We start from the raw sequence: 27,009 nt of genomic DNA, 5'->3' as shown, positions 1-27,009 counted from the left end.
AACAGAGGGCGTCAACAAAACATCTACAAGATTGGGAGAAACCTAAACTCAACTGCCCATCTTTTAGCTAGGCAAAGCATATGTAACCATGTTCTCCAACTCTTCAACTCTCTCTGTAACTTGTGCCCCCTCGGGGATGCACTGTCTGTTGTAAACTGGGAGCACCTGCAGCTCCTAACAGTTCGTTGCTGTTAATAAACCTTGCTTGTTGTCCAAAAAAAAAAAAACAGTTGTGATATATAGGTGAAAGTCAAAAAAAAAATCAGCAACGGTTTGTTAGGGGCTACCACATTTTTAGCCGCAGATATAGAACATGGTCTTCTTAGTGGTGCGTAGGTAAAAGTCTCAACAAACATTAATGCTACCTACAAGAATGAAAAGAATCTATTTGATTTGACAGCACAGTACAATGGCCATACAAAATCCCCCAACTGCCACAACATTCCTCAATATCCTGATAAACTGAACTAATCCTGATAAGCGAGAAATACATTTACAGCAAGTCCCAAAGGATCACAGCTTCACTTTCTGGAAATAAATAGAGAATAAAATTAGCAAGCATAGTTCCAGATCCTGACATTGTTCCCTATGCTCGGATCCAACACCACTGCCAGCGCAGGTACTACTCCGACCCACTTCACGCAACACAATGTTCCATGCTCAAAGTAAACTTTCACAAACTTCCACGCAAAACAATATTATCAGCACATTGCCTAAAAACCAAAGAGAACTATTTCTTCCTGGTTAACCAAACAAAGCTGTACAAATCAAAATTACTATGATTTCACCCTTCGCTAAATACTTACAGCTTACAATGATACAACCCTGACTGCAGACAGAATACAAATAATTTTCTAACAAAGTTCAAAATTGGGGAACCGAATTATACAGTGTGGCAGAAGGGGCATATCATCATTGTCGGTTATGCTGTGTTTGCGACCTTTCATCTTTTCTTGACAATACATTGATCTGCTGCTCAAGCTGTCAAGTGTCATGCAGGAAACCATGTTATGTTTAGACAAATTCTCCACACATACATTGGTAAATTGAGAATTAAGAATCAAAGCTCAAACGCCTTAATTAGACTACATTCATTTTCAAAATATCAGACAAATTCTCTTGGTTCAGTTTTTGCAGAACTTACTGAAAGAAATGCAAGTATTAAAAATATATTGCAGGAAGATCAATACCTGATTGTTTTGGAGCTTTAATCTTTGCACTTCCTCATCAAGTTCAGTGACACTGGAAATTTCCACAAATTTGTCAATTGTCTGAAAATATGCTGAACCATCATCACAAATTTTTCATACCTTCGCTGCAATTGGAGAACATATGAATGCAAATCCTTTTCTCTGGCAGGTCCACCAGAAGACTGCAGATAGATCAAACACTTATTGTACCATACAAGACAACTTCATGTTTGCATAACAACTGAGACACACCACAGGTATTTGGACTCAAGCACTCAGTTCAGCTCTTTCTAAAGTTCAGATGTCAGGTAAACATGAAAACAAAAGAAGACTACAAGCCACACTAAAATGTTACACACCTGATATGAACAGCTTGTGCTTGCTTCAGAATCATCTGTTTGACAATAGCCCCATGCAAAACCATAATATCAGCATTGATCGAAGCTTTTCACTCAAGTTCAAAATAAACTACTGTATTCATGCATACCAGATGTTTCCTCAATTGAAGAAATCAGCCTACTGAGTACTTCCTGCCAAAATAAAGGATTGTTAATATGCCAAAAATTCTTCCTTTCTAAAATTAAATGATAAACATAGTAATACCTTTTGCATAGTATTTTGCTGCATCAAGAATTGCAAAGTTGGAAGAATTGCAGGCAACTTGGGATTTGAACGTGCTTCTTCAATTGGTAGATTTATCCTGTTGCTGCTGCTGCAGGCTGATGCAGCTACCTAAAACGGAAAACTAGTTTTAAAACTACTTCCATACTTTTTTCTTCTGGTAAAGGACAATTTAAAGGTGTATGTGCTCTCACAAGGTAGAAAAGAGACTATTGCTTTGAACAACTCATTCAACATATAAAGAATCTTCCAGAGTTTGGGAAATACAGAAGTGCAATAGCTGGATGTTAAGCTGCTAAATTATTTAATTTAATGCATTTATTTTCAGAACTTGAGTGATTACAATTCATATCAGTCAGAATTAATCGAAGACTCCAAGCTACACATGTTCTTGACTGTAAAAGAATGTTATCTTCACTAGAATCCAATAAAGACGAAAAGGGAAATACAATAAAAGTTTACTATGCTGGTCAACTGAGACATTTCAACTAAATAATTCAGTACCTTTTGAGAAATACTATCTGATGTAACCTGGAAGCGCCCCCTTCGACGGATAATTTTCCCTTCTGATGACTCCTCTGGTGCAACTGCTCTCAAAAATGGATGTGCTAAGCCAAATTCGAGCATAAGTAGCAAGTAAAAGCAAGATCATAACCCAGCTTTCAGTTAAATCCAAAATTAACCACCGCAGAACTGGTTAGGTGTCAGATCATGCTTGCTACATTCACACCGCCACACACATATGAGACAGCAAGGGGTTGTGTAAGTATCAATCATACCAGATTGATGTGTGCGTGAATCCTTCATTTGGCGGAACAATAAAGGGCCACTACGGTTCCTGCTGCTTGGATTTTTCTGACGAAATCCATCCCTTTCATGACAAAAGTACAAGTGTTACCAGCCTAGAATAGTCATTTTGAATGGCAGAAATATATACGGAGAACAATATGCATAATAGGGAACATTGATGCGAAAAAATGTATGGATAGACCCATGCTTCTTTGTTATGTTCTTAATTTCTAGGTTCTCTAGATATTCCTATAGAGTATAGACTATGCTCTAACAACTTAGTTGCCAAAATAAATATTGAACAGTTTTATTTTGCAATATCAAGTGGAAGTTTAAAAGGGTCTTTGGACTAGGTCAGGGGTTGAGAGTTTTAAGGGATCTGCACAGAAAGACTCAAGCCTAGAGATCATTATTCATTACAAAGAAACTTAAGATATGTAGCCACATCAATTACCTTCAATGCACATGTTCATAAAAAACCTAGCTCACACCAAGCAGTTCAACAGATATGCAAATAACATATGGTGTTTCAAGGACTAGGCTAGGCACATTGACTAGCCTTCCAGTGCTAGCAACACCCTTTTTGTCACTATTTTCATTCTTTATTTTCTTTTGCCACCACCACATAAAAGCATGTACCACCAGCAACCACTGCTCCAAAAGCTACTGAGTACACCTAGATGTAGCCCAGTAGTGCTTTTCAGAACAGGTGCTTTTTGCAGTGATATAATACAGAGTTAGAATCCTTTATGGGGAAGTGAATATAATCCACCCAAGGCCAAAACACCCACTATTGACTATTCTACATTTTAGATAAGGAATCACTTGGAAAAATACAAGTTGACATGGAATGATGGAAAATACATTAAACAAAGTGAAACTCGCCCTCACACCTAAGGCTGAGCACAGTAGCACTTTCACTCCAAAATCCTATTATTATATACTGTATCATAGACTAGGAAAAACTGATACTGGCCATGGAAAAAGATAAACTTTAGAAAAAACAAAATACCTTTCCAAATCACTGCTCAAGTAGGGAGAAAGAACTTGCTCAGGTATAAGAGAACCACTTGAATGCCTGTGGTATACACTAGTGACCAGATTCGTACGTACAGAAACGCTTCTTTCCAAGCTTTCACCATTGCAGTTGGCACTTCTACAATGCTCAATTTTTTGCAACTGCTCGAAAGGTAAAGTTCCGACACTTGGTTGCGCTCTTGAATCAGTAGCAGTAGGGTCCAGATCATCAGCACCACAAACATCAAAGCAAGATCTGTATAATACAGAACTTCTACTAACTTTATAATTCAGAACTCGAACATGGTAAAGATCCATCATAATTCACTACTAACTTTATAATACAGAACTCGAACATGGTAAAGATAGCATAATAGTATAGAGCAAAGGAAAAAAGTGAATGTAAAAGTCAACATTCTGAATTCTGTTCGAGAAGGATTTAACATTGAGATTTACTGCTCAACATCATTAAATCATGTATGATAGCTTCAGACATCAATATATCTGCACCTAGATGCTTCACAATACACCCCAAACAAAATATGCCAAGAAAATTATTCTACAGCGTTGGAAAAGACAATAATGATGACTTGTTTCGTCTAGAAGAAACACACCAACCAATTGCATACACAGACAAGACAAACAGTAACATAGGCAGGATCATCCCTGACTTTTGAAGGAAATTCATAGCATCAAAAAAAATATATTCCCCCTAACTTCCAGGTTGGTAAACATGATTTAATCCAATGTTCAGACAATAACAGGTTGTATACACAGACAACACAACGTAATTTATAAAAGCATGCTGAGAGTAAGGGTCAACATGATGATAAAGTTGTAGTGAGAAGAGCTTACTTTAGTGCCTCAAGGGGGCGGCTTGGAAACGAAGAGGAGAGAGCATCATTCAAAGCTTCGACTTCTTGTATCTCATCCTGCTAAGTTGGAGCCATGAGGCAATTAATGTAACATATGAAGCTAGTTTATGGAGTCTCGGTTGGGTAACTATGATGACAAAAACAGAGTACCTCTTCAGGCCTTCTAGAAGCAACATGGTTGAGCCTTTCCTGGTAAATATGTTCTGGGGCATTGTAAGCATCTTGTGAGTCATCCTTAACTTTGTTCTCCCTGACATCTAAATAACAAGTGCCATTTGAACTGTCTATCTGTCAAATAATACACACTCAAATTAGAAAACACAGATTTTTAGCAATCAGTTTTTTCTTTCGACTGATTTATGTCAACCGTTAATAGCTAGTACAATCTGGCACCCAAAATTGGATTCTTACAAGGGCAGCTGCATTTTTCAAGTCCTCTAGATTGAAGTTCCAGCCACTGATGCCTCTTATGTACTCTTTCTGAAAGGACAAATAACTGCTTCTGTCAGTGACAGCAAACACAACACGTGCATGCATAGTTCAAATTTCAACAGAGAAAACTGTCACAAAAACTTTGTCAGTGACAGCAAAGACAACATGTGAATGCATAGTTCAATTTTCAACCGTGAAATGTTCATTTAGTTTGTAATTGAAAAGATACTGAAATCTGATAGACATAAGATCGTTGCTAACATCACAGTTCCAAGCACCAAACAATTTTACAAAATATTTCTCTTGCAGCTCTAAAAACTCAGATGAGATCATCTTCCAAAATTTCACATAAACATTGTTTAAACTGATTGCCACATTTTAAAATGGAAAATTTGTTTAATTTCCTTCAATTCAAAATAAATAGGAGACGCGCTATAGGATACAAAAAATGTTTCTATCAAGTAGGCAATCCTCAGATAAACAATAGATCCCATCCTACTATTTTAACTCAAACCTAAGACCATGGGAGCTTCCAGCCGAGGGTACAAAACACTAATTTCTAGTAATTGTGAAGATGTACGATATCACAGAACAAAAGAGCAAACTCTAACCTGTGATAGCTGCTCCTTGCTCTCTTGACCAAGCTTGTTATTGAGAAGCAACTCAGCCTCTTTGCTCTACAAAGGAAGTAAAACAAAGGTCAGATTGGTTACAGCAATGTCATGACACCTGATAAACATTTATTTGCACCTTCAGTTCCCTAAAACGTTCACCCAACGGAGGGAGGCCATCAAGAATACTCCGTGCCAGATATTCAGATGAGCGAGCATGCTTAAAGAAAGAATGCTTCAGAAGCTTTTCAGAAGGAGGACGCTTGCGTGGATCCTTGACTAAACATGTAGCAACCAAATCCTTGAAAGACTACAAATAAAAGAGGTGTATTCATATAGAATCTACACATTACACAAAAGAAATTCAATAATAGAACACACCTTTGAAAACCGCTTGTCCCTCTCATAATCTAGACCTGGTGGTGCATTTTGCAAGGTCATAAGCAACACCTACATAGAGGAAAGGTATCAATATCATTCTGAAGTTTGGGAGAAAAATTAATGCAAAATAAATGTACTTTGTGCTGACCTTCATTGGAGGGTACTTTGAAAATGGAGCATGACCATGTGCTAGTTCTAATGCCGTTATTCCAAAGGACCAAATGTCAGCTCTGTTTACAAAACATAAAAAAATAAGAGAAAAGGGAAACATATATACAGACTAGAAAGCAAGAACATTATCCACATTTACAGGCTCTAGCCATGTACTTACTTGTAATCATAACCATGCAGTTGTTGCATGACTTCAGGAGCCATCCTGAAGATGCAAGGGATAATGTAACATCAATAGAAGGTTCATTCAAGCAAAGAATGAAAATAACATTACACACTAAACATAATGATATGCAAATTAATAGGTATAAAATATTCACCAGCAAGGCGTCCCTACAAATGTATTTCTTGCTCTTTGCCTATTTCCAGTATCGAACATACATGCTGACACTCCAAAGTCTGCTAGCTTAACAGCTCCATTTGTATCTATTAAGATGTTTCCAGCCTGAAATTGATTAGTAATGTCGAAAATAATTTAGAACATGCACCCAATGATGATCAAAGACAGATAACTGAAACATATAGCATGATCTAGCCACGTCAGAATACCCAGCCGTGGTATTTTAGTTAGCACAAACAGTTAAGACATGAGATGACTAGTATCCTAAGTCTTCATTTTTCCCCTTAGTGTTTTTCATTGAGCACTGTTCCCTTAGTGTTTTCTTGCATTAAAATTATGCGATATGCCACTAAGTTCTGTTTAGAGAATAGCTTTGTACCCTGCCATGGGTTCAAGTGTTTGAATCAGTATAAGCGTTTGAATCTGACATGGGTGTTCATCCTGTTGGCGTCCAGATCAGCATACCAGGGAGAAGGGATTCTTAGGCTCATCAGTAATAGATTATTCTCAAAATATTTTAAAGTATCAAGTACTACCTCCTGTTACAGTATATTTGGTAGGATTGTAATCCAGTATTGCTGTATGTATCCAGAGAGTTGTGTTGCCAAAGTCTCTACTCTATATATACCGCCCGAGAGGCTCAATGCAATATATCCCACGCATTATAGCCAATCTACTATGCTTTCCTGGTATAACAAGTTTAGGTTTTGATCCTGAGCCGAGGCTTCAGCTGCAGTCACCACGCCTACCCCAGGGTAGTTCAATCTTCGCCAGGGGCAGCACCTTGGTAGAAGGTTTTTGACCGTGGATCTAACTGAGCCGCCACCCTAGCGCCGAGCAGCAATAGATTATCAGAAGAACGCTTACCATGGGCATTGTCAATGGGCAGCCATACAGCTCTTCGTCGTCGGTCCTCTGCCCCCCCCCCCCCCCCCCCCCACCCCACCCCACCAACTCCTAACCATTCGCCATCATCAGGAACCATCATCCCCTCCCTATCTGCGCTCAATGTGCCTCCACTCCCTCCCCCAACGCTGCTGCTACCGCTGCCCTTGAGCGCAAGCACATGGCTGAGGAGAAGACCGTTGGGTACATCAAGCCAGTGCACCGTGGTGGCCGGCCGTCGCGCCAGCACAAGTGGACATCAGGCCATCGCAGCTGGGCCCGTGGCCACCATCTGAATCAACTGTAACGTGCGAGATCTTTTCGATAAGCTATGTTTTTCTTTTCCCCGGTCAGAGATTGTGATTGTGTCACCCTGTCTACCAATCCCTCAACATTCGTTCGTCGACTCTCCCAAGGACGAGGTTTTCATTGTGTGCCATCCTAGGCAGCACGTGGCCAAAGCCATCTTTGTGGTCGCCATCTCTCTAGGCTGGCGCTAGTCCTCGTCATTCTAGCTCTTGATCCTAGTCTGTGCCTACTGCCACCACCTCTGGGACATCGCCGCCAATTTCGCTAAAAGATGACATGTGATCATTTGTTGACATGTCCGAGCAGCCCTTTCTACCTTCGCCATTCGGTTGGCTCATCGTCCTGTTGCGGTTCGTCAGCGGGAAGCTAGTGATTGTGTGTACTCTGTGTGTCAGTTGTTGCTTTGGATATGTCCCCATCATGGCTTCGACCACGCCCACCTCAACCTCGGCTACTTTGGAAAGGTTATCATCGGCATGAGCTACTTGTCAGTTTCTACTCTTTTTTTACGCGAAAAAATAAACAGCAGGGGGAGCCCCCACTGTTAGGATTTTATTAAATCAAAAGGAACCAACTGTACAGCAGAAACAGAACAAAAAACAGCAACAAAGAAGGAAATAGGTAGTCTGAGGCAAGCTGGGCCAAACTATGCACACAGCTCTATCCAAGAAAGGAAGGGAGCATGCTTGTTTTCAGATATCCTGTGAGCTTGTAAGCGAGCTTCATCAACGAAACCTGTTCTCCAAGCAAGGAAGGATGGTTGGCCTCTACTAAAAATGAAGTTGTTCCTTTGCTTCCAAATTTGTCAAGCACTGATGACAAATACTTCCATGAAAAAGGGTGTGAGAACCCCTGCTTCGCGTGCAACAGCATATGGAAGAAATAAACCGCAAGGTTCCACTGAACACCGAGGTGCTGTCAACAAGCCTGACTAAAAGGGCATGTGAAGAAAAGATGAAGAGCTGTTTCTTCGACATTCTGATTGCACAAGACACAATTGTAGTTCTTTCCTTCAAGTTTGTGCTTCTTCCTCTTGAGAATATTTCTGGTATTGAGTCCGTCCATCAACAATATCCAGGTGAACACCCTAAACTTGTTGCAACATTTGGACTACCAAATCCATAGGAATGGAGCAGCATCTATGTTACGACTGCGTGGGGATTCTCTAGTCTAATCAACTACGATGGTACCACTACAACTGCGGGGGATGCTAAGAGTATATTTGGTAGTTAGTGTTGTAACATGGTATTGCCTTATGTATGGAGAGAGAAGTCTTGCCCCCCAAGTCTCTATATATATCACCCGAGAGGCTCAATGCAATATATCACACGCATTATACCAAATCTAATACGCTTTCACCTCCAATCGACAAAACGCAAGGTGCACGAAAACATCTTTAACCACTGATGTCTATTAATATATATGTTTGCAATTAAAATAAAATTATAATATTAATAAAGTGTTGTTAAATGAATCTATGAGTGCTAATTAATTTACAACACTAGATGTATCAGAAGATACTATGGACATGGATTAGCTTAAAATTTGTTGACTGCACTCTCTCCGAAACAGTAAAATGTCACTTTATGTGACTCGAGAGGAATACAGTATAGATACAACCACTCAATAAAGGAACCAAAAAAAATCTCAAGCATCATGCCTCTATGTACTGTAGCTACCATACTGGAAGCCCATTTAGGTCTGTGTTTAGGAAAAAAAACTCGGACTGCGGGGGAATAGCATACACCCCCGAGCATTTCGCATTAAGTAGAGGACTCCTCACCCAGTCCGAGAAACCACCGAACCTCGTACCCCGCCCGCACACAGGGCCCGTTACCCTGTGAGTGGGCAGGTGCCATAAACATGTGCTTTGAGTAACGCGGAGCAGACGAGGGGGGTTTTTTTTACCTCTAGCACTGCAATTCGCCCCCGTGGGGGATCGAACCCAGGCCGCGAGGGTGCCACCCGGAGTAATTGACCAGCCAGTCTAGCATCCCTTGGCGATCTGGGTTTAGGAAGAATCCAGAAAATTTGATTGCTTCTAAGGTAAGTCAAGTCAGGTTGGGTCCTCCCTATAAATATAAGGGGAAATGTAACTATTAAGTAATCTAGGGGTAAAACCCTAAAGCTCTCTAGCCTCCCCACACCGCCAGCGGGCATGCCTCCTTCCCTGTGCCCAGACATCTGCAGCCGGCTGCTGCTGCCAACCCCTTCCTCTCTCTAAGGTGTGGCTAGCCCTAGCCCCTAAGGCTACAATATGAAATTCTCAAACACTACAGCAATGAAATGCACCATACAAGCACCATCTACCACGATATGTATAAGCCATTGGTTTTTTTTCTCGAACATGCAGGAGAGCTGCGTATCATCATATTAAGAAGGGCATGACCAGTACAACAGAAGAAAACACAAAAACTAAATAAAACCAAGGATGACCAATGACTTGAAACCCTTACGATGATGCATGACCAATGAGTCTTGGCCTCATCTCTAATATCCCGCATGATGGAACTAAATTGGGCCGAGATCCCTCAAAGACAACAATTTCTATGCTTCCAAATCTACCGTGCCAACAGGACGACCAATGAATTGAAACCCTTACGATGATGCTTAGGAACATGCATGGTTCCCAAACCCCTCAACTAAGCATGTCCAAAGAGCAGAACTCGTATCTCTCCCTCCTTCCTTCCTCCACTAAAAGTCTCAGGAGGTTTTTATTGGCTTCCTCACTACATCCATGCAAAGCCATTCCACGGCAGTATGATAGCTATACTTGTGGCAGAGCCTCTATCGTGCATCACACCACATTGGAGAAAAAATATATCATGGGTGTGGATGCTGATAAGGGAAGTTTGTGTATGCAAGTTTTAGAAACACTGGAGAGAACATAATCAAGAGGATCATGCCACAATAAAACTTGCCCTACTGACTAAATAAATGTCCCTTGCATCGGCTAATGGAAATGGTGCCAACTCTAAACTTTCAGATGATTTTCTCATAAATTTTAAGCGACTGTCTCCCAACCAGTTATATTTAATTTTGCAAAAAAACTAAGTGACAGATCAACATACAAAGTGTAGGGATGGAGTCGTAACTCCTAAATCCTTCCACCCTCTTAAGTTTCTTTGTTTTTCTTTTGGGGTGAAGGAGTGATCCCTTGGCAACAACTGTTGGAGCTGTAGAAGAATAGAATTGGTAAAAATATTGGTTGTATTGCATTGGGCCTCATGGACTGATTATATAGGGTACATAGGACTAACACCTCATGTGGGTACACAATGTGGTATTATTCCTATTTACTCTAACATCCCCCCACAGTCACAGCGGGAGCGTGGCAGACGGTGAGACTGGAGAAGAAGCTGACAAGCTAACATCCCCGCAGTCATAAGGGTCGATGCGTCGCATATGTTGTGGCTGGAGAAGAAGCCGATGAGTCCTCATGCACGTGATCGCAGGGAGTGTCGACGAAATATGGTCGGCAGTCTACCTAGGGGTATGCCCAAGGTAGTAGATTGTCGGCAGACAGATGCGCAAGCCACAAACAAGATGGTGACGCAAGACAGACACGAGGTTTTATCCAGGTTCGGCCGCCAAGAAGGCGTAATACCTATGTCCTGCGTCTGATTTGTATTGCTGTATGTCAATGAGATGTTTTTTAGAGGGATCCCCTGCCCGCCTTATATAGTCCAGGGGGCAGGGTTACAGATCTGGAAACCAATCCTAGTCAGTTACAATTGCCATATGTGGCCGGATAAGGATTCATATTCTAACCGACCAGGATCCTGCTTGATCGCCAAATCCGCCTTGACTCCTTGTGCGGGACTCCGATCAGGTTGGCTAGGCCGCACGTCGTCTTTCGGGTGGACCAGGACCCATCGATCCGGGCCGGCCCAAGCTTAGCCGTAAGGGTATAGGGGTTAATACCCCCACAGCTAGTCCCCGAGCACCATGTATTATGCTGAGACACGCCATTTTAACCTTCTCCGACAAGTAAGGCTTGAGTTCTTGACATTTCTGACCACCAGTCATCGCCGAAGAAGTTGTCCAAAGAATGTATGGTGCTCTTAAGAAAAAAGAAAAAGATTTCCGTCCTGAGAAGTGTGCCCACTTGTATTTCTGGAAAGAAATGTAAGTGGTCTTGAAGCATAGCGTCCTTGAATCGTCAGAAGTGTAGGGGTCGAAAAAACCAACACATTCACCGCAAGGATGAAGTGTGCCCACTTAGTCCCCGAGCCTGGTAGTAGGTGACGTAGGCACGTGGTGCCAGGGTCTAAAAAGAATTCCCAGTTAAGTTGAGAAACCCAATTGTCGTACAAACAAAAACGAGATGCACCGGCAGGTGCATCGTACCGACGTAGTCCCCGAGCTTGCTGGAAGGCGATGTATGAACCTTTATAGCAAGGTCTAAATAAATGTCTCTCAACTGTACGTGAGTACAACTCACATGTAGCCGAGGAGAAACATTCTCCGAGCAGTGGTCGGGACAGTCCCCGAGCACATTGATAATCCTTACAATCATTCAAAGCACAGGGGTCAATTAAAACACATTCACCACAAGGTGAAGTTTGCCCACTTAGTCCCCGAGCCTGGTAGTAGGTGACACAGATACGTGGTGCCAGGGTCTAAAAAAGAATTTCCACCTAAGTCAAAAATCCAATCGTTGTACAGGCGATATAAGATGCACCGGCAGGTGCATAGTACCGGCGTAGTCCCCGAGCTTGCTGAAAAGGCGAAATATGAGCCTTGTAGCAAGGTCTAAATAAATGTCTCACGACTGTATGTGAGTACAAATCACATGTAGTCGAGGAGAACAATTCTCCAAGCAGTGGTCGGGACAGTCCCCGAGCACATCAGTTGCCGTAGCAGTCCCTGAGCACGGTGGTGGTCGGATCAGTCCCCGAGCACGTCAGTGGTCGGAGCAATCCCCGAACACGGTAGTGGTCGTAGTAGTCCCGAGCACGTCAGTGGTCTGGGCAGTTCCCGAGCACGGGAGTGGTCTGGGTAGTCCCCGAGCACGGGAGTGGTCTGGGCAGTCCCCGAGCACGGGAGTGGTCTGAGCAGTCCCCGAGCACGGCAGTGGTCTGGGCGGTCCCCGAGCATTGTAGGAGTCTGATCCATCCTTGAGCACAAAACAAGCATCGAAAATACGAACACCATTGATGTATTTATTTGGTGTATTTATTTATCTCCTTTCTCTGCCAAGTCCAGTCTGACACGCCTGGTCAAAAAAGCAGATGGGTATAGTACATCATTCTGTCTTCTTACTCCTTTCTGGCAAACAGTCGCTTGGCACCTGTATGGAGGTGCGTCAGTGTGGGCCCTCTTTCACTATCAACGAAGAGGCGCGTACACTGATAACGAAGTGGCGCTGTTTATTGGCGTAGATCTCGAGGTTGTGTGAACAACCGTCTGCGGCGCGTGCACACGTCTCCCAATAATCTCGGGCGGACGAAACGACGGAGCTCTTTGTTATTTATAATGTAGATCTGGTAAGTTACTCACACCGTTCCCCATTGTCATTCGCCGCCGCAACCTTCTTCTTCTTCTCGCCGAACCCTATTCCTTCCAAAAATCATCGCCAATCCCCTCGCCACCGCATCCACCCCCTTAGTAAGGACAGACTAATGGCAAAGAAGAGACGCCCAGAAGAAAGGCGGAGTCATGGCGAAGGAGTGGTGGAAGTCGCGGAGCAATGAGCAGACCATCGAAGACCTCGTCGCCATGAGAGTGCTCCACAACAAGGCACTCGCGGGATAGCGTGCGCCGGAAGGAGAAAGCTTCCCCGATCCACAACCAGGTGAGATTGTGGTTTTCGAAGACTTCTTCAAACGGGGTTTTGGGATTCCAGTGCACCCTTTCCTTCAGGGTCTCTGCTTGTATTACGAGATTGGGATTTGCAATCTGCATCCCAACTCGATTCTTCTTGTCTCCACCTTCATCCATCTCTGCTGAGGCTTATGGTGGCTTCCAGCCCCATTTCGACCTCTTTCGCCACCTGTTCTGTCTTCGGAAGAAAGGGAGCGGTGGACTCGAAGATAGCCGGAGGCGTCTACCTGAATCTGCGCGACGGTATGAAAGCCCAATACTTGCACTGCCCCTGGAACACCTCACTGGACGAGTGGTACAAGAAATGGTTCTACATCCGTGAAGAGCCGAACACCATCACCCTGTGCGACGTGGGGCTGATTCCGGAGAAGAAGAATAGCTGGACAGAGAAGCCCGAGAACTTGGAGCAGATCGCCGAACTGCTCGGGATGATCCCGTGGGGAAAGCTAGATGGCCCAAGTGTGGTCGGGAACTTCATCAGCCGAAGGATCCAGCCCTGCCAGAAGAGGGTTCATCCTGGCTTCGAGTACCAGGGGAGCGCAGATCCAACAAGGACCAGGAAAGAGGCGTTCGACAAGACAGAAATCAAGGCCAGGATTGGGGAGCTATTCAACCTGGCCGATCCCAATTATGTCAGGCTGAACGACATCGAGCATGCCTTCAAGCTGACCCGACCTCCACCAAAGGTAAATGATGCTTCCTTTTAACTGTAGAATTCATGTTGTAACAAGAAATTGACTGTTGTCTCCAGTTATGTGTCTCAGATTAATGGTCGTGACCGGGACAGCAGTGTTCGTGTCTCCACCCCCCGGTGTGGATTACCCGCAAGTTGCCGGCCCAGCCGCCCAGACCAGCGCCAGGACCGACGGACGTCCACTGGGCGGCACTCGAGGCTGTGGAGGATGCATCGACCAGAGCCGCTGGCAAGCGTCCAGCTGCCAACAAACGACGCCAAGGCCATCTTCCCCCTTTCGGACGACGAAACAGAGGATGCGGACATCTTCCGGCTCGTCCCTCGAAAGAGGAGACAAATGGGGTCGACGGAGCAGGTTGGCTCCTCTGTACCGGCAGTGATCGCATCACCGACCACTGCAACACAGAGGACAAGCGAGGGAAAATATCGAGCATCAAACCCCGACGCCTGTGCCGGTGGTGGAAAAAGTTCCGGTGGAACCTGCCGAGCACGCGGAGCAGGGGCGGTCGAGGAGACGCTCCTTCGCCACATCATTCCGCGCTTCGAAGTTGTAAGTATCTATAACTTTGATGTAAGCTTGTAATTTGTATTGAATACTATTATCTTCTAAACTTTTCTCTGATACATTAGGTCGGCGTCCACCGAGAACCCCGACCAGCTAGCCGGGTGTGACACAACTTCGCCAACAATGGCGGGAAAAACTGCCCAGCAGCCAGCAGTGGAGGAGCCTGTAGAAGGAACTCCGCCGGGACCTCAGCAGGCGGACGACCAGACATTAGTCCCCGAGCGGCTGGTCGAGAAGACAGCCGAGCAGAGTACAAGTGCTCCGAGCACAAACCCTGCTGAGGCAGATACCTTGGCGCCAAGGGAGCCGGATCAAGCCGAGGAGCAGCAGCCGGAAGTGGCACAGAGCACTCGTGCAGATGCAACGGCTCGTGGAAAAGCCATGGTGGTCGCGGAGACTGCAGACTCCAGACCAGCGCCGCCCCCCGAACAGGAGGCCGAAGAGGACGAAATAGAAGAGGTCCTGGGCCGTCCCCAAGATAAGCGACAACATGTATATGTGTCGCGTTGGCGGAACGACGAATGGGTTATGCACGAAGAAATCCCAGAGGTCGAAGAGACCCTAAGAGTCGAACGGGCGGCAAAGCGTCTGGTGACAGAAGTCCAGGTATGTTTGGCTTGACCACTTGACCCTATTATGTAGTCGATCTGTCTGACTTAGCTTATTTATGTGCAGGACTTGATGAAGACCGCGAAGTACCGAAAGAGGTGCTTCGACCAGATTGAGGGGATCACCGCGAATAATAAAGAACTGGTGGCCGAGGTGGAACACTTGCGCCGCCAACTTGAAGCCGCCGACCAGAAGAGTGCAGAGCTAGAGGCACAAAACCAGGACCTGGTCGGCCAGCTTAATAACAAAGAGCGGGAAAGAATAAGTAAGTTGTCACTTTATCACAGCAAGTGTGTAACACGTATTGTTGTGTTGTTGGTAGTGACAGCTGTAATGCAGGCTTAGAAGCTGAAGTAACCCGCCTCCAAGAGGGGAATAGCCGCGTGACCGCAGAGTGTGGTCGTCTGAAGGAAGACAACGAGAAACTGGCACGCAGCCAGTCCCAACTCCAGGACCACACCACCAAAATGAAGGAGGAACTGAAAAGTAAGTATTCTAGACCACCTTTCTCATTCTGTTGCCCGCCTTGTCTTGTCGTGCCATAACATTTGATGTCTTGTACGGTGTTCAGTTTTAAAAGTCAATGCCAAGAGACATCTGGAGGCCGTGATCAAAGAGCGTGACGGCTGGAAAGCACGATGCCTCGAGGTCACTGAGGAGCGGGACACGTGGAAGAACCGGTGCCAAGAAGTGGCAACTGGCATTGTCCCCGTCCTCGACCTTATCGACCCGGCGCTCACAGAGGAAGAGCCAAAGACGCCCCAGCTCGGACTGGTCGAGAGATGCAGTCAAGCGTGGGGATAGTTCCAAGAGTTCGTGAAGGAGGCGGGTGAGTACACGGGTGCCCATGTACTAAGCATGGTACGTGCTCACTACCCCCTGATCGATCTCAAGCGCCTGGAGGCTGGGTACCCGAAGGAGGTAGACCCAGACAAGGCGAAGGAGCTTCGGACGGCTCAGCTGGACTTGTCGTCGAAGATAATTGGCGACATTAACCTGTGTGGAGGTGGGGCAACACCTGTACAGGGTACGCCATTGACGAGTCAGCTGGAAATGCCATCAGTTGTAAGCCAACCAACGAAGCCTGCGGTCTCGACCAAGCCAGGCATCGACGGGGCCATCCCCTTCAGCTCGACTAGCACAAGAGTCCCCGAGACTCGAGTAGGATGTCGGAATCGGCGAGCAGTAAGTGCCACGCGCCCCGACTTGCCAATGTAATAGGCTTAGAGCTGTAGAAGGAGAACATAGTTGTGTTATTGTAAACTTTAGCCTCTTCAGGCAAGCTTGTAATAACGTAACTGTATATCCTTATAAGCTTGTTTGCTTTGTATAAAACGTATTTAAGCTTGAAACTTTATGTTGGTGTAACTAAGTGAGAACATGTTAACGTTCTGTTTAGTTGTACCATTTTGCTCGACATATCATCCTGGATAGTTTGTGCGGCCTTAGTTTGTCATGTGGTCGGAGTGTGAGGTACGGTGACCTGTGCACACATAGACGCGGACAAGTCAAACCAAGGGGGACCTGCCGATCACCCGTAACGTAGAGAGCGGATCCCATGCACGTGTTGGGAGGAACCAGAGACAAGGCCTGCTCCGAAAACCGTAGAAGGAGTGGTGGTCGGCTTTTACTGGCTAAGTTAGAATAATCATAAAATTCGAAGTGACACATTAGAGTGGTCGAAGAAATCATAATTGCTTTATTGAAAGTACAAGAGGAGGACATATCTCAGTAGTTAAGCATAGAAACTGTCTAAGCTTGTCGATGTGCCACGAGTTTGGTACGTCTGTACCGTCCAGGTGAGCTAACCTGTAAGACGTTGGTCGTGTGACTTCCTTGATCATGAAGGGTCCCTCCCATGGGGTTGCGAGTTTATGGACGCCAGCCTGGTTCGTTTTCCACTTCAGGACCAGGTCCCCGACCACGAAGAAACGCTCTTTAACGTTCTTGTTGTAATACCTGCGCAAAACAGCAAGGTACTTGGCCGTACGTACACAAGAATCGAGCCTTTTTTTCTTCTGCGCTGTTAACTTCTATCTCCCGTACTTCATTGACCTTGCCCTCGTCGAAGTTCTCTACCCGTGCTGATCTGAAAGCTATATCTGGTAGGGAGGACTGCCTCAGCGCCGTAAACCATAAAGTATGGTGAGACGCCTGTGTTACGACTGGGCTGAGTTCGGAGGCCCCAGACCACGGCTGGTAACTCCTTGAGCCATCTTCCGGGAGCTTTGTCGTTTTCTCTGTACATCCTCTTCTTCAATACGTCCAAGATCATTCCATTTGCCCGCTCGACTTGTCCATTAGCTCTAGGGTGCGCCACCGAGACGTATTTTACTACTATGCTCCTTTCATCGCAGAAGTACCAAAAAGCGTTCCCGGTGAACTGAGTACCCAGATCAGTGATGATGCTGTTGGGTATGCCGAAACGGTGGATGACCTGGTCGAGGAACGTGACAGCCTTTTCTGAAGATGCCTGTACCAAAGGCATGTATTCTATCCACTTAGAAAATTTGTCAATCAGCACAAAAACGCATGTAAATTTCCCAGGAGCCGGTTTGAAGGGTCCGATCATATCCAGTCCCCAGCATGCGAAGGGCCAAGAGGCTGGTATCGTCTGTATCTCATGTGCTGGTACGTGGATTCTCTTGGCGAAGAACTGACAACCCTCACAGTGGCGGACTAGCTTCTCTGCGTCGGCTACTGCTGGCGGCCAATAGAACCCTGCTCGGAAAGCCTTACCGACCAGTGTTCTTGAGGCCGCGTGGTTGCCAGCAGGAGCCAGAGTGGATTTGGTCCAGGAGATGTTCGCCTTCTTCCTGGGTTATACACTTCATCAAGATTTCCTCCTTTGCGTTTTTGCGCCATAACTTGCCATCGACGAGCAGGTACTGCTTACTGCGACGCATCAGGCGCTCGTTTTCTGTCCGATCAGTATAACCGCTGCCATCTGTTAAGTACTTGATGAAAGGTACTCTCCAGTCAAGCTCATGAGTGGTCGGAGGCGGCTCAGGTTGTGCTCGGCGCCGGAACCGTAGCCACCAATTGCTGGTCCGGAGCCTTGTCGACCGTGGAATCTTCCTCTGCGATGGAAGGCGTGAGCAGGTCTTGGACGAATACGCCATGCGGGATTTTGGCTCGGGATGATCCTAACTTTGACAGCGCATCCGCTGCTTGGTTCTTGTCCCGGACCACGTGTATGTACTCGATGCCATAGAACCTGCCTTCCAGCTTTCTTATCGATCTGCAGTATGCGTCCATCTTTTCGCTGGTCGTGTCCCAGTCCTTGTTGAGTTGGTTGATGACCAGAGCCGAGTCTCCGTAGACATAGAGACGTTTAACACCAAGCTCAACCGCAATGCGTAAACCATGCAGGCATGCTTCATACTCGGCGGCGTTATTAGATGCTGGAAAATAAATCCTGAGAACGTACCGGAGCTGCTCCTTGGATGGTGACACGAAAAGAACTCCTGCTCCCGCACCGTCAATGTTGAGAGAGCCGTCGAAGTACATCGTCCAATATTCGTCGGATCCCGGAGAGGCAGGCGTGCTTAAGTCTGTCCACTCGACGATGAAATCAACGAGTGCCTAGGGACTTGATTGTAGTACGGCTTGCAAATTCCAAGGAGAAGGGGCATAGCTCCATTGCCCATTTGACGATGCGCCCGTTCGCATCCTTATTGCGAATGATGTCCCCCAAAGGATACTCGGTCATGACCACCACACGATATCCGTCGAAGTAATGTCTCAACTTTCGGGATGTTATCAGTATGGCGTAGAGCAGTTTCTGAATCTGTGGGTACCTGGTCTTGGATTCGTTGAGGACCTCACTGATGAAATAAATTGGCCGCTGTACCTTGTAGGCGTGGCCCGGCTCGTCGCGCTCGACCACCATGGTAGTGGAGACCACCCGATTGGTTGCCGCAATGTAAAGTAGGAGAGTTTCGTCTTCTCTGGGAGCAGTAAGGACCGGAGGTGATGTGAGGTATTGTTTTAGCTGCGTGAAGGCAGCGTCTGCTTCCTCCGACCACTCGAACTTCTCGGATGCTTTAAGCAGTTTGAAGAACGGTAGCCCTTTTTCTCCTAATCTTGATATGAAACGGCTGAGAGCAGCCATGCATCCGGTAAGCTTCTGGACATCCTTTACCTTTTTGGGGGGCTTCATGTCTAAGACAGCTTTGACTTTCTCCGGATTAGGGCATATGCCGTCGTAGCTGACGACGTTGCCTAGCAATATACCAGAAGGAACACCAAAGACGCACTTCTTTGGGTTTAACTTCCATTGGTTCGACTTAGGATGGAGCTGGCAGGGTCCCTTCAATGCTTTGGCGTAGTCGTCTTCGTAGTTACGACGTCCGCCGCCCTTTTTCACAGGTATTGACCTCGCCGTCGTCTTCCCGGGCACGCTTGCTCCTGTAATCGTCACGGCGGTTGCGCCGCTGATTACGTTGGTCACGGTGGTCGCGGGAGTCATTGCGCTGGTTGCGGCGGTCAAAATTGTCGTTCCGACCACGATTGCCGCGGTAATCGTCGCGGTGTGGAGGGTGGTCGAAGCGTGGAACCCTTGCTGCTTCTTCAACAATTATCTTTTTAGCGTCGTCGGCGTCCGCATATTTCTTAGCGGTGGCCAAGAGCGCTGTGACTGATTCAGGTCTCTTCCGGAGGAGCTTGTCTCTTAGGGCGTCGTGGAAGCGGAGGCCAGTGATGAAAGCCTCAATTGCCTCGTTGTCGGAGATTGACGGGACCTTGATGCGCATCTCCGAGAAACGCCGAACGTACTCGCGCAGTGGCTCATCTTTCCGATCTCGGATCCGTTGCAGATCGTACTTGTTGCCCGGTTGTTCACAAGTAGCGATGAAATTGTCGATGAAGACTTGCTTAAGCTCCTGCCAAGAATCAAAGTAGTTCGCCGGCAAGCTGACCAGCCATTGGTGACCTGCATGGCCAACAGCGACTGGGAAGTAGTTAGACATGACGTGCTCGTCAGCCATGGCTGATCTGCACGCGGTTTCGTAGAGCATGACCCATAATTCGGGGTTTTCTTTGCCGTCATACTTCTGAAGTTTCTCAAGCTTGAAATTCTTGGGCCATATGACTTGGCGAAGGTGTGGAGTAAACTGCTTCAAACCCGGCGGACCGTGGGCAGTGTCATACTCCATACGGCGATAGCTTTCGTGGGATGCTCGATCGTCGGCTCTCTGGTTGATGCGAGCGCGCAGGTCGCGTTCACCGAGGTAATGGCGGAGATCGTTATTGCCATCGCGGCGATCTCGATTGCCATCTGTATTAGCCCTGCGACCGCGGTTATCAGCGGCGGTTGTCGCGGTTGTCTCGGTGATTATCGTCCCGGACGTCGCGACGGTTGTCCTCCCGACGGCGATTGTCATCCCGACCACCGTCATGGCCATCGTTGTTGCGCGAGCCACGTTGGTTGAGTGGCTGTGAACGACTTGGGTGCTGGCGGCTGTGGCTTGACTCGACTGATACGGATGGAGCCCGAGCTTGGTTTGCGATCTCCGCGGTCTGGGCCATAGCGGCCGTCAGATAGGCTTGTATTTCATCGCGAACTGCTTGGGTTTCCGGGGTGTTCGGTAGCCGTTGCATTGTCGCCATGGCGACGGCTACGTTAGCACTTGGAGTCCTGAAGACTTGTTTGTCTCCCACCCTGTCGAAAGCATCGTTGAGGTCACGTGGCTGGACCCTTATGCGCCGTGCCTCCTGGTCTGCTTCGGCTTCAATTTGCCGGCGATTAAACCGGTCAATGTTGCGTGCCTCGCGTGCAGTCCTTTCTTGTTCTGTTTCGCCAACTGCCGGTGGTTCGTCATTGCTGACAACGTTGATCAAACCCCCTCGCCTTGGCGGGAAAGACGGGAATTGCGGGAACCCCGGGGCGTGATCCGGGATATCCAGATCGTATTCGACGCCTTCATCTCCGTGATGCTGGAGCTTGGTGTGGACGGAGGCATCAGATGCGATGCCAGACGAGGAGCTGGAGTCACCCTCTTGGACCGTGTGGACGGATCCTTCACGATAATCTTCAATCCGAATCATGTTGACGAAGTTGCGTGGCTTCGGCCGAGGTCGGTGCATAAAACGCAGATCCGAGCGGCGTTGTAAGTTGTACGCGTAGCTGGAGGCAGCGTTTCGCAGGCCGTAGGGCTGGACCTGGTGGTTCTCCGTCGAGGCTTCGTACTCGGAGAGTCGGAGGCCCGTTGCGGAGGCCGTCTGGCGACGAACGGAGCGCCCCTCAGGAGTAGATATGACCACGAGATCTGTTCCAAGTCACGTAGGATGACTGGTCCGAGCTGGTCGGGTAGATCTGTTGTGGGGAGCGATTACCTGCTCATTAGGTTGACTTTGAATCGTACTTACCAGAGCTAGGGTTTCAGCGAGTTTGGTGCCGACCCGATCGATGGAGTCGAGCAGGTCGGTGTTGTCGATCTGCTTCCCTTTGTAGCGGGGAAGCGGATGACGGGTTGTCGGCGTGGCTGAAGGTGACGTAGGCGTGGTCGGAGCCAGATGTACCGTGGTCGGAGCCAGATCCATCGTGGTCGGAGTCGTATCCGTAGTGGTCGGAGCCGTATCCGTCGTGGTCGGAGCCGTAGCCGATGCAGGTGAAGTAGTGGTCGGCGCGGACTGAATCCACGCCTCCTCCGTGGTCATGGCGATGAAGTCGTCGGAGCCGGTGGTCTAGGTGATCTGGCCGACGGTGAACGTGAGGCCGTTCGGCGTAGCCATGGAGCCGGAGATGATGACCATCCTGTTTGCTTGGAGAGCAGTACGCACACCCCCTACCTGGCGCTCCACTGTCGACGAAATATAGTCGGCAGTCTACCTAGGGGTATGCCCAAGGTAGTAGATTGTCGGCAGACAGATGCGCAAGCCACAAACAAGATGGTGACGCAAGACAGACACGAGGTTTTATCCAGGTTCGGCCGCCAAGAAGGCGTAATACCTACGTCCTGCGTCTGATTTGTATTGCTGTATGTCAATGAGAGATGTTTTTTAGAGGGATCCCCTGCCCGCCTTATATAGTCCGGGGGGCAGGGTTACAGATCTGGAAACCAATCCTAGTCAATTACAATTGCCATATGTGGCCGGATAAGGATTCCTATTCTAACCGACCAGGATCCTGCTTGATCGCCAAATCCGCCTTGACTCCTTGTGCGGGACTCCGATCAGGTTGGCTAGGCCGCACGTCGTCTTTCGGGTGGACCGGACCCATCGATCCGGGCCGGCCCAAGCTTAGCCGTAAGGGTATAGGGGTTAATACCCCCACAGGGAGTAGGCGTGGGAAGGAGCAGGCCAGTGCTTCCACAACTGCCATAATGCACGGGCTGTCAAGCTTCAGGGAAAAGCGAGCGCAGAGCACAACACGGGCACAAGACACAGGGGGCAACTCCTATGAGTTGTCCACTTGTCCTGCTTGATTTCCAACTGATTCCCTGATTAGCCTATATTACAATCTAATGGATACACAACCAACTCTCTAACTGAGTCCCTAATCTCAGCCCCTTCAGCCTTTGAGCCGGTTGGTTTTCTGGGGTCGTGGCCACGAGCGATGCCGTGCGGCCTCACGCTCCCCCTCTCTTCATCTTCCTACCATATGTCTTTCCGGTCATAACAACAGCCGTATTAGAACTGGTTGAAGCCAGCTCTATCATCATTATACTACCATCTCCAATCTTCCCACACATGCAATGATCTGCTCTATTATAAACACAAGAGTCAAAATCTTTGCAGGCAAAATTAGAGCACTTGCAACAAGGATATGCAGTCACCTCTAGAAAGGACAATGGAATAAAAAAGAGGTTTTGATACAGTCCATCAGATCCAGCCCTCTAATTAATGGACTGGTGCATGCCTTGAACACAAGGGTAATGTCCTATTTGAAATACAAATAAATTCAAATCAAAATAAAAAAACCAAGTGATGTTTTACTAGTGGTGACTAGTGCATGCCTTGAACACAAAGGGTAATGTCCTATTGGAAATACAAATAAATTCAAATCAAAATAAAAAAAACTAAATGATGTTTTACTAGTGGCGTAGAACATTAAAGGAGTTTCTCAAGTGGCATCTCTTTAAAGCAGAAGACACTGATGGTATGTAGCTAAATTTCGGAAAAGTTTATCCAAATTCTGAATGTAATGCTTCTGCTCTAATACATAACTAGAGATTTGAAGATACATATATATGTATTACCTTGACATCTCTGTGAATATGTCCTTGAGAATGTAGGTAGACAAGCGCTTTCAGAACTTCCCGCAAAAGAGTAGCAATGACTGGCTCATCAAACCCTTCTGGAAAAGAAGTTTTCATAATGTGAAGAGCAGATCCAGCAGCCATGTAAGGCATGACAACCCAAAGCTGGTGCCCATTTGTAAATGAGCAATATGCACGAAGAAGATTTGGGTGATCAATCAAACTCATAGTTTGCACTTCCCGTCTTATCCCATCCTAAAGATTGGTAATTCCAAAAGGATCAGAAACATAAATCCCAAAATATGAAAACAGCTCAACATTAGTTTGATATTATCAAGCTCACAGAGAAAATAAGAAGTAACTGTCTTCGTCAGAGGATAAAAGATGAATATAGCTTACAAGTTATGGTACACAAAAAAACACATGCACAAAGGAACATATCTGAACCTACAGCACAAAACGAGACAGTATGTATTGCATTTCCATCAATATTACAAAGAGTCATGGTGTTGCCAGGAATGATGTTTAAAGTTCGTGTGGCAGTTTTGATCAGCAAAAGACTGACAAATGTTTGCAAGGTGCCATTTGTACTTTGCATGCAAGAATAATCTGATCCTGACAACTACCGCACAAATCAATAAAAAGTCTTTGACCATGTTATCTTACTAACGCTGAACACATGTAAAATTGGAGAATAGCTTTCAAAGTGAGGATCCCACATTTCGGACACATAATGTTATTATCAAACCCATGTATGTTTATGTAGTATCACCAAGAATTTGCCTTAAAATTATTAAGGTAGAAACAATTGTATAGCCTTCGATGTCAACTCTCAACAGCGCACTTCAAGAAATATGAATATGCTTTCAGCGCCTTCTGGTATATACAAGGTATAAGATGCATGTAGTGAAAGTGCATGGACAAGCTCTAATACTCCATTACTAAGAAAATGTTCTTTTAGCTTTCCTAACACAACAGGATGACAATCAATTCTTCCACCCATGACATATCTACTCCTCTTATCGCTCCCACCTTCAATTAATAACACTCAATCCACCACACTCATTCATGCAAACTCCAATCTGCAATAGCTGGGATTTTTAGCAAACACCAGCTTAAAAACCTTAAAGAACGTCTCTTTGATATCAAAACCAAGTATCTTATACAAAGCTTATAGTCTATTTGAAAATTGTAATGTGTCTTCTAACCTACTGTGAATTCTAGAATCTCTGTACAAACAACTAACATCCAAAAGACCAAGGTCTAAGCCTACCCACATGATAAAACAAACCATCAATGCTCAGCATGAACGAAAAAGAAACTTACGGTGGCATAACTGCCCTTGTGGCTAATCTACTTCTCAATCTATGCTAGAGAAACAAGAATTTACACTTATTTCTCCAAAAAATAAACATTTTGCATTGAAACGTTAATAAGCATAACTGAATCAAATGAAATTTGCCATAGAACATAACTTACCAGGTCATTGTTACATTTCTCAAGGTCAAGCACTTTGATGGCAACCAAAATGTCAACTGGGACACAAAGAGCTCGGTATACTGTGGCACTAACGCCTTCTCCAATTTCCTCATATAACTTATACTCATTGGGATCAGTTGGGAACCTTCTACTGATCAGTGCATGCTCCATGTTCCAAATTTTAGAGAACACTACAGGTAACATCAGCGCTCTTCAAATTTCCATAACATAGAAACATGGCAGTAAATGGCAAGATCACCATATAGGTGTGCCTGAGAATAGCATCCAGCATTGTGAAGTTTGATAGGTAAATGCTTGGACGCATGTAGGAGCATTTATTTCATTGGGTTAATCTCATGCATCCTTTGCTTCAGTGGCTTATATTGACAAACTCAAGAATGAAGTAGGCACCGGAGAGCTACCCAATCTTGCTTCACCTAGAGCGATGTGGCAGAATATTATAAGCTGCAAAGCAGGGAATAGGAAAGCATCAACATTGTGGAGCACCTAGCCACCTAGTATAGAGAAAAGTCATAGCTGCATTAAAAGGCACACACATCATAAACAGCATAGCGCCATATATCCAGATTCAACTCTTTTGTGCTAAAATGCTCTAAAAGAGATAAGCAACTGTACAAATAGATAATGTAGCCTAGATCTTGTTTTGAAGCAAGACTCCTAACAAGGCATCAAATACGCCCCACAGTTCTCAAAAGAAAAGAAAAGAAAATCCAAAGCATATATGTGCTGATCTTCCAATACTCGGCCATAGTGCCTAGTTACAACCTAAAGAAAATTTTAAGTAAAAATCCCCCAATATCAGCAACCACATTAATCAATATCCTAGCTTAGTAGCTAGTATCTCCAAACGTGCAGGTTAGTGAAGTGCAAAGCTCAATAAATGAAGCTTGGGTCCGTGTACTAGTAATGCCTAGCAGGTGCCACGCACACAACTTAGTTAAGCTCTAAACTCGGTTTATACTTGCGCAAAGAAGCAATCCAAACGTCTCGCGGCAGCAAGCAATCACTTGCTGAACCAGCGATTGCGTCGACGGTCGATCCCATTTCACGGTACCTAAGCCTAAGATCGCGGTACCCGAGAGCTTCACCACTGCGCTACGAGCCTACGACACCACAGCACGCGATCCCCAGGCGAACAGCGTTACCTGGACACGGTGCGGAGAGGCGCTCCGGGCAGCGGATCGCCACCAGCAAGTAGTGGCGGCACCGGCGCGGCGTTGGCAGATCGCCGCCGCGGCAGGGGAGGAGCACCTGCGGATCTGGGTGCGGGCAACGAGGCGGGAACAGTGAGCCGTTCGGATCTCGGAGGAGGAGGAAGCTGCCGTGGGCCAGTAGCGGCGAGGAAGCTAGGGTTGAGGAACGCCGGCGATTGCGAAGCGGAGACGGGAGAAGGAAGACGAAGCGGAGCAGGAGCAGCGGCTGCAGCAGCGTAACGGGCTGGGGATGACAATTGACAAAAGCGAAGAGGAGAAGGTGGAGTGGAGGTCTGTTGTCTTCCTTTTTGGGGCCCGCTGATTTTCTGTGGCCGCCGCGTGACAGGGCGTCGCTGCCTCGCTGCAATTATGGAGCTTCTGTACAAGGGCCCGTTTCCGTGGTCTTAAATCTGTCTTGATCTGTTTTTTTTTATCTAGAACAATATTTTTCTCTCATAAATTTCCTCCAAATTCATTCAGATTCTTTCAAATTCCTCCGAGCGAACGGAGCCAAGCTATCTCCGGTTCGCAACGCAGGAACTTTATAGAGAATTTCACGTGAATCAGTTTAATTTCATAAAAACATAGAAACAAAAAAAATTCTCGCATTCCCAACAGAACCTAAAGAAAAATAGTTTTCCTTTTTCCCTGAGGTCCCAACGTCAATGCCATTTATAGATTCTCCACTATACAAACAGTACACCATGCCTGATACATACCCGTGCGTTGCACCGGAGCTATAATTTTTTTTTTTGACTAAACCTCATACGGACGAGCGACCTCTGTGATCATTGTTATTT

General features: G+C 46.2%; 1 protein-coding gene across 6 annotated transcripts; it reads right to left on the bottom strand.

Moving 5' to 3' along the window:
* Positions 1–455: 455 nt before the first annotated feature.
* Positions 456–26,479, bottom strand: LOC136520682 (serine/threonine-protein kinase BLUS1-like). 6 transcript variants are annotated; one of them, XM_066514303.1, is made up of 21 exons: positions 26,162–26,479; positions 24,996–25,510; positions 23,517–23,771; positions 6,408–6,532; positions 6,248–6,292; positions 6,065–6,146; positions 5,917–5,985; positions 5,675–5,845; positions 5,536–5,601; positions 4,904–4,972; positions 4,643–4,780; positions 4,473–4,549; positions 3,613–3,891; positions 2,591–2,682; positions 2,316–2,398; positions 1,794–1,922; positions 1,678–1,720; positions 1,550–1,584; positions 1,311–1,372; positions 1,191–1,242; positions 456–981 (listed from the first exon to the last, which is right to left on the bottom strand). In XM_066514303.1, exons 2-21 carry the CDS (start codon positions 25,197–25,199, stop codon positions 913–915), a joined length of 2,145 nt encoding a protein of 714 aa, XP_066370400.1. In that variant the 5' UTR covers positions 25,200–25,510; positions 26,162–26,479; the 3' UTR covers positions 456–912. The 6 variants fall into 6 exon arrangements, with proteins under 6 accessions (XP_066370400.1, XP_066370399.1, XP_066370402.1 ...); XM_066514302.1 differs by having other exon boundaries at positions 24,996–25,460; XM_066514305.1 differs by having other exon boundaries at positions 3,613–3,888; positions 24,996–25,460.
* Between the last annotated feature and the right edge of the window lie 530 nt (positions 26,480–27,009).

The sequence above is a fragment of the Miscanthus floridulus genome, chromosome 18 (assembly GCF_019320115.1).
Source record: "Miscanthus floridulus cultivar M001 chromosome 18, ASM1932011v1, whole genome shotgun sequence".
In the NCBI taxonomy this organism is placed as follows: domain Eukaryota; kingdom Viridiplantae; phylum Streptophyta; class Magnoliopsida; order Poales; family Poaceae; genus Miscanthus; species Miscanthus floridulus.
Note: the sequence above shows the minus strand (reverse complement) of the source record. Positions and strands in the feature narration are given on the sequence as shown.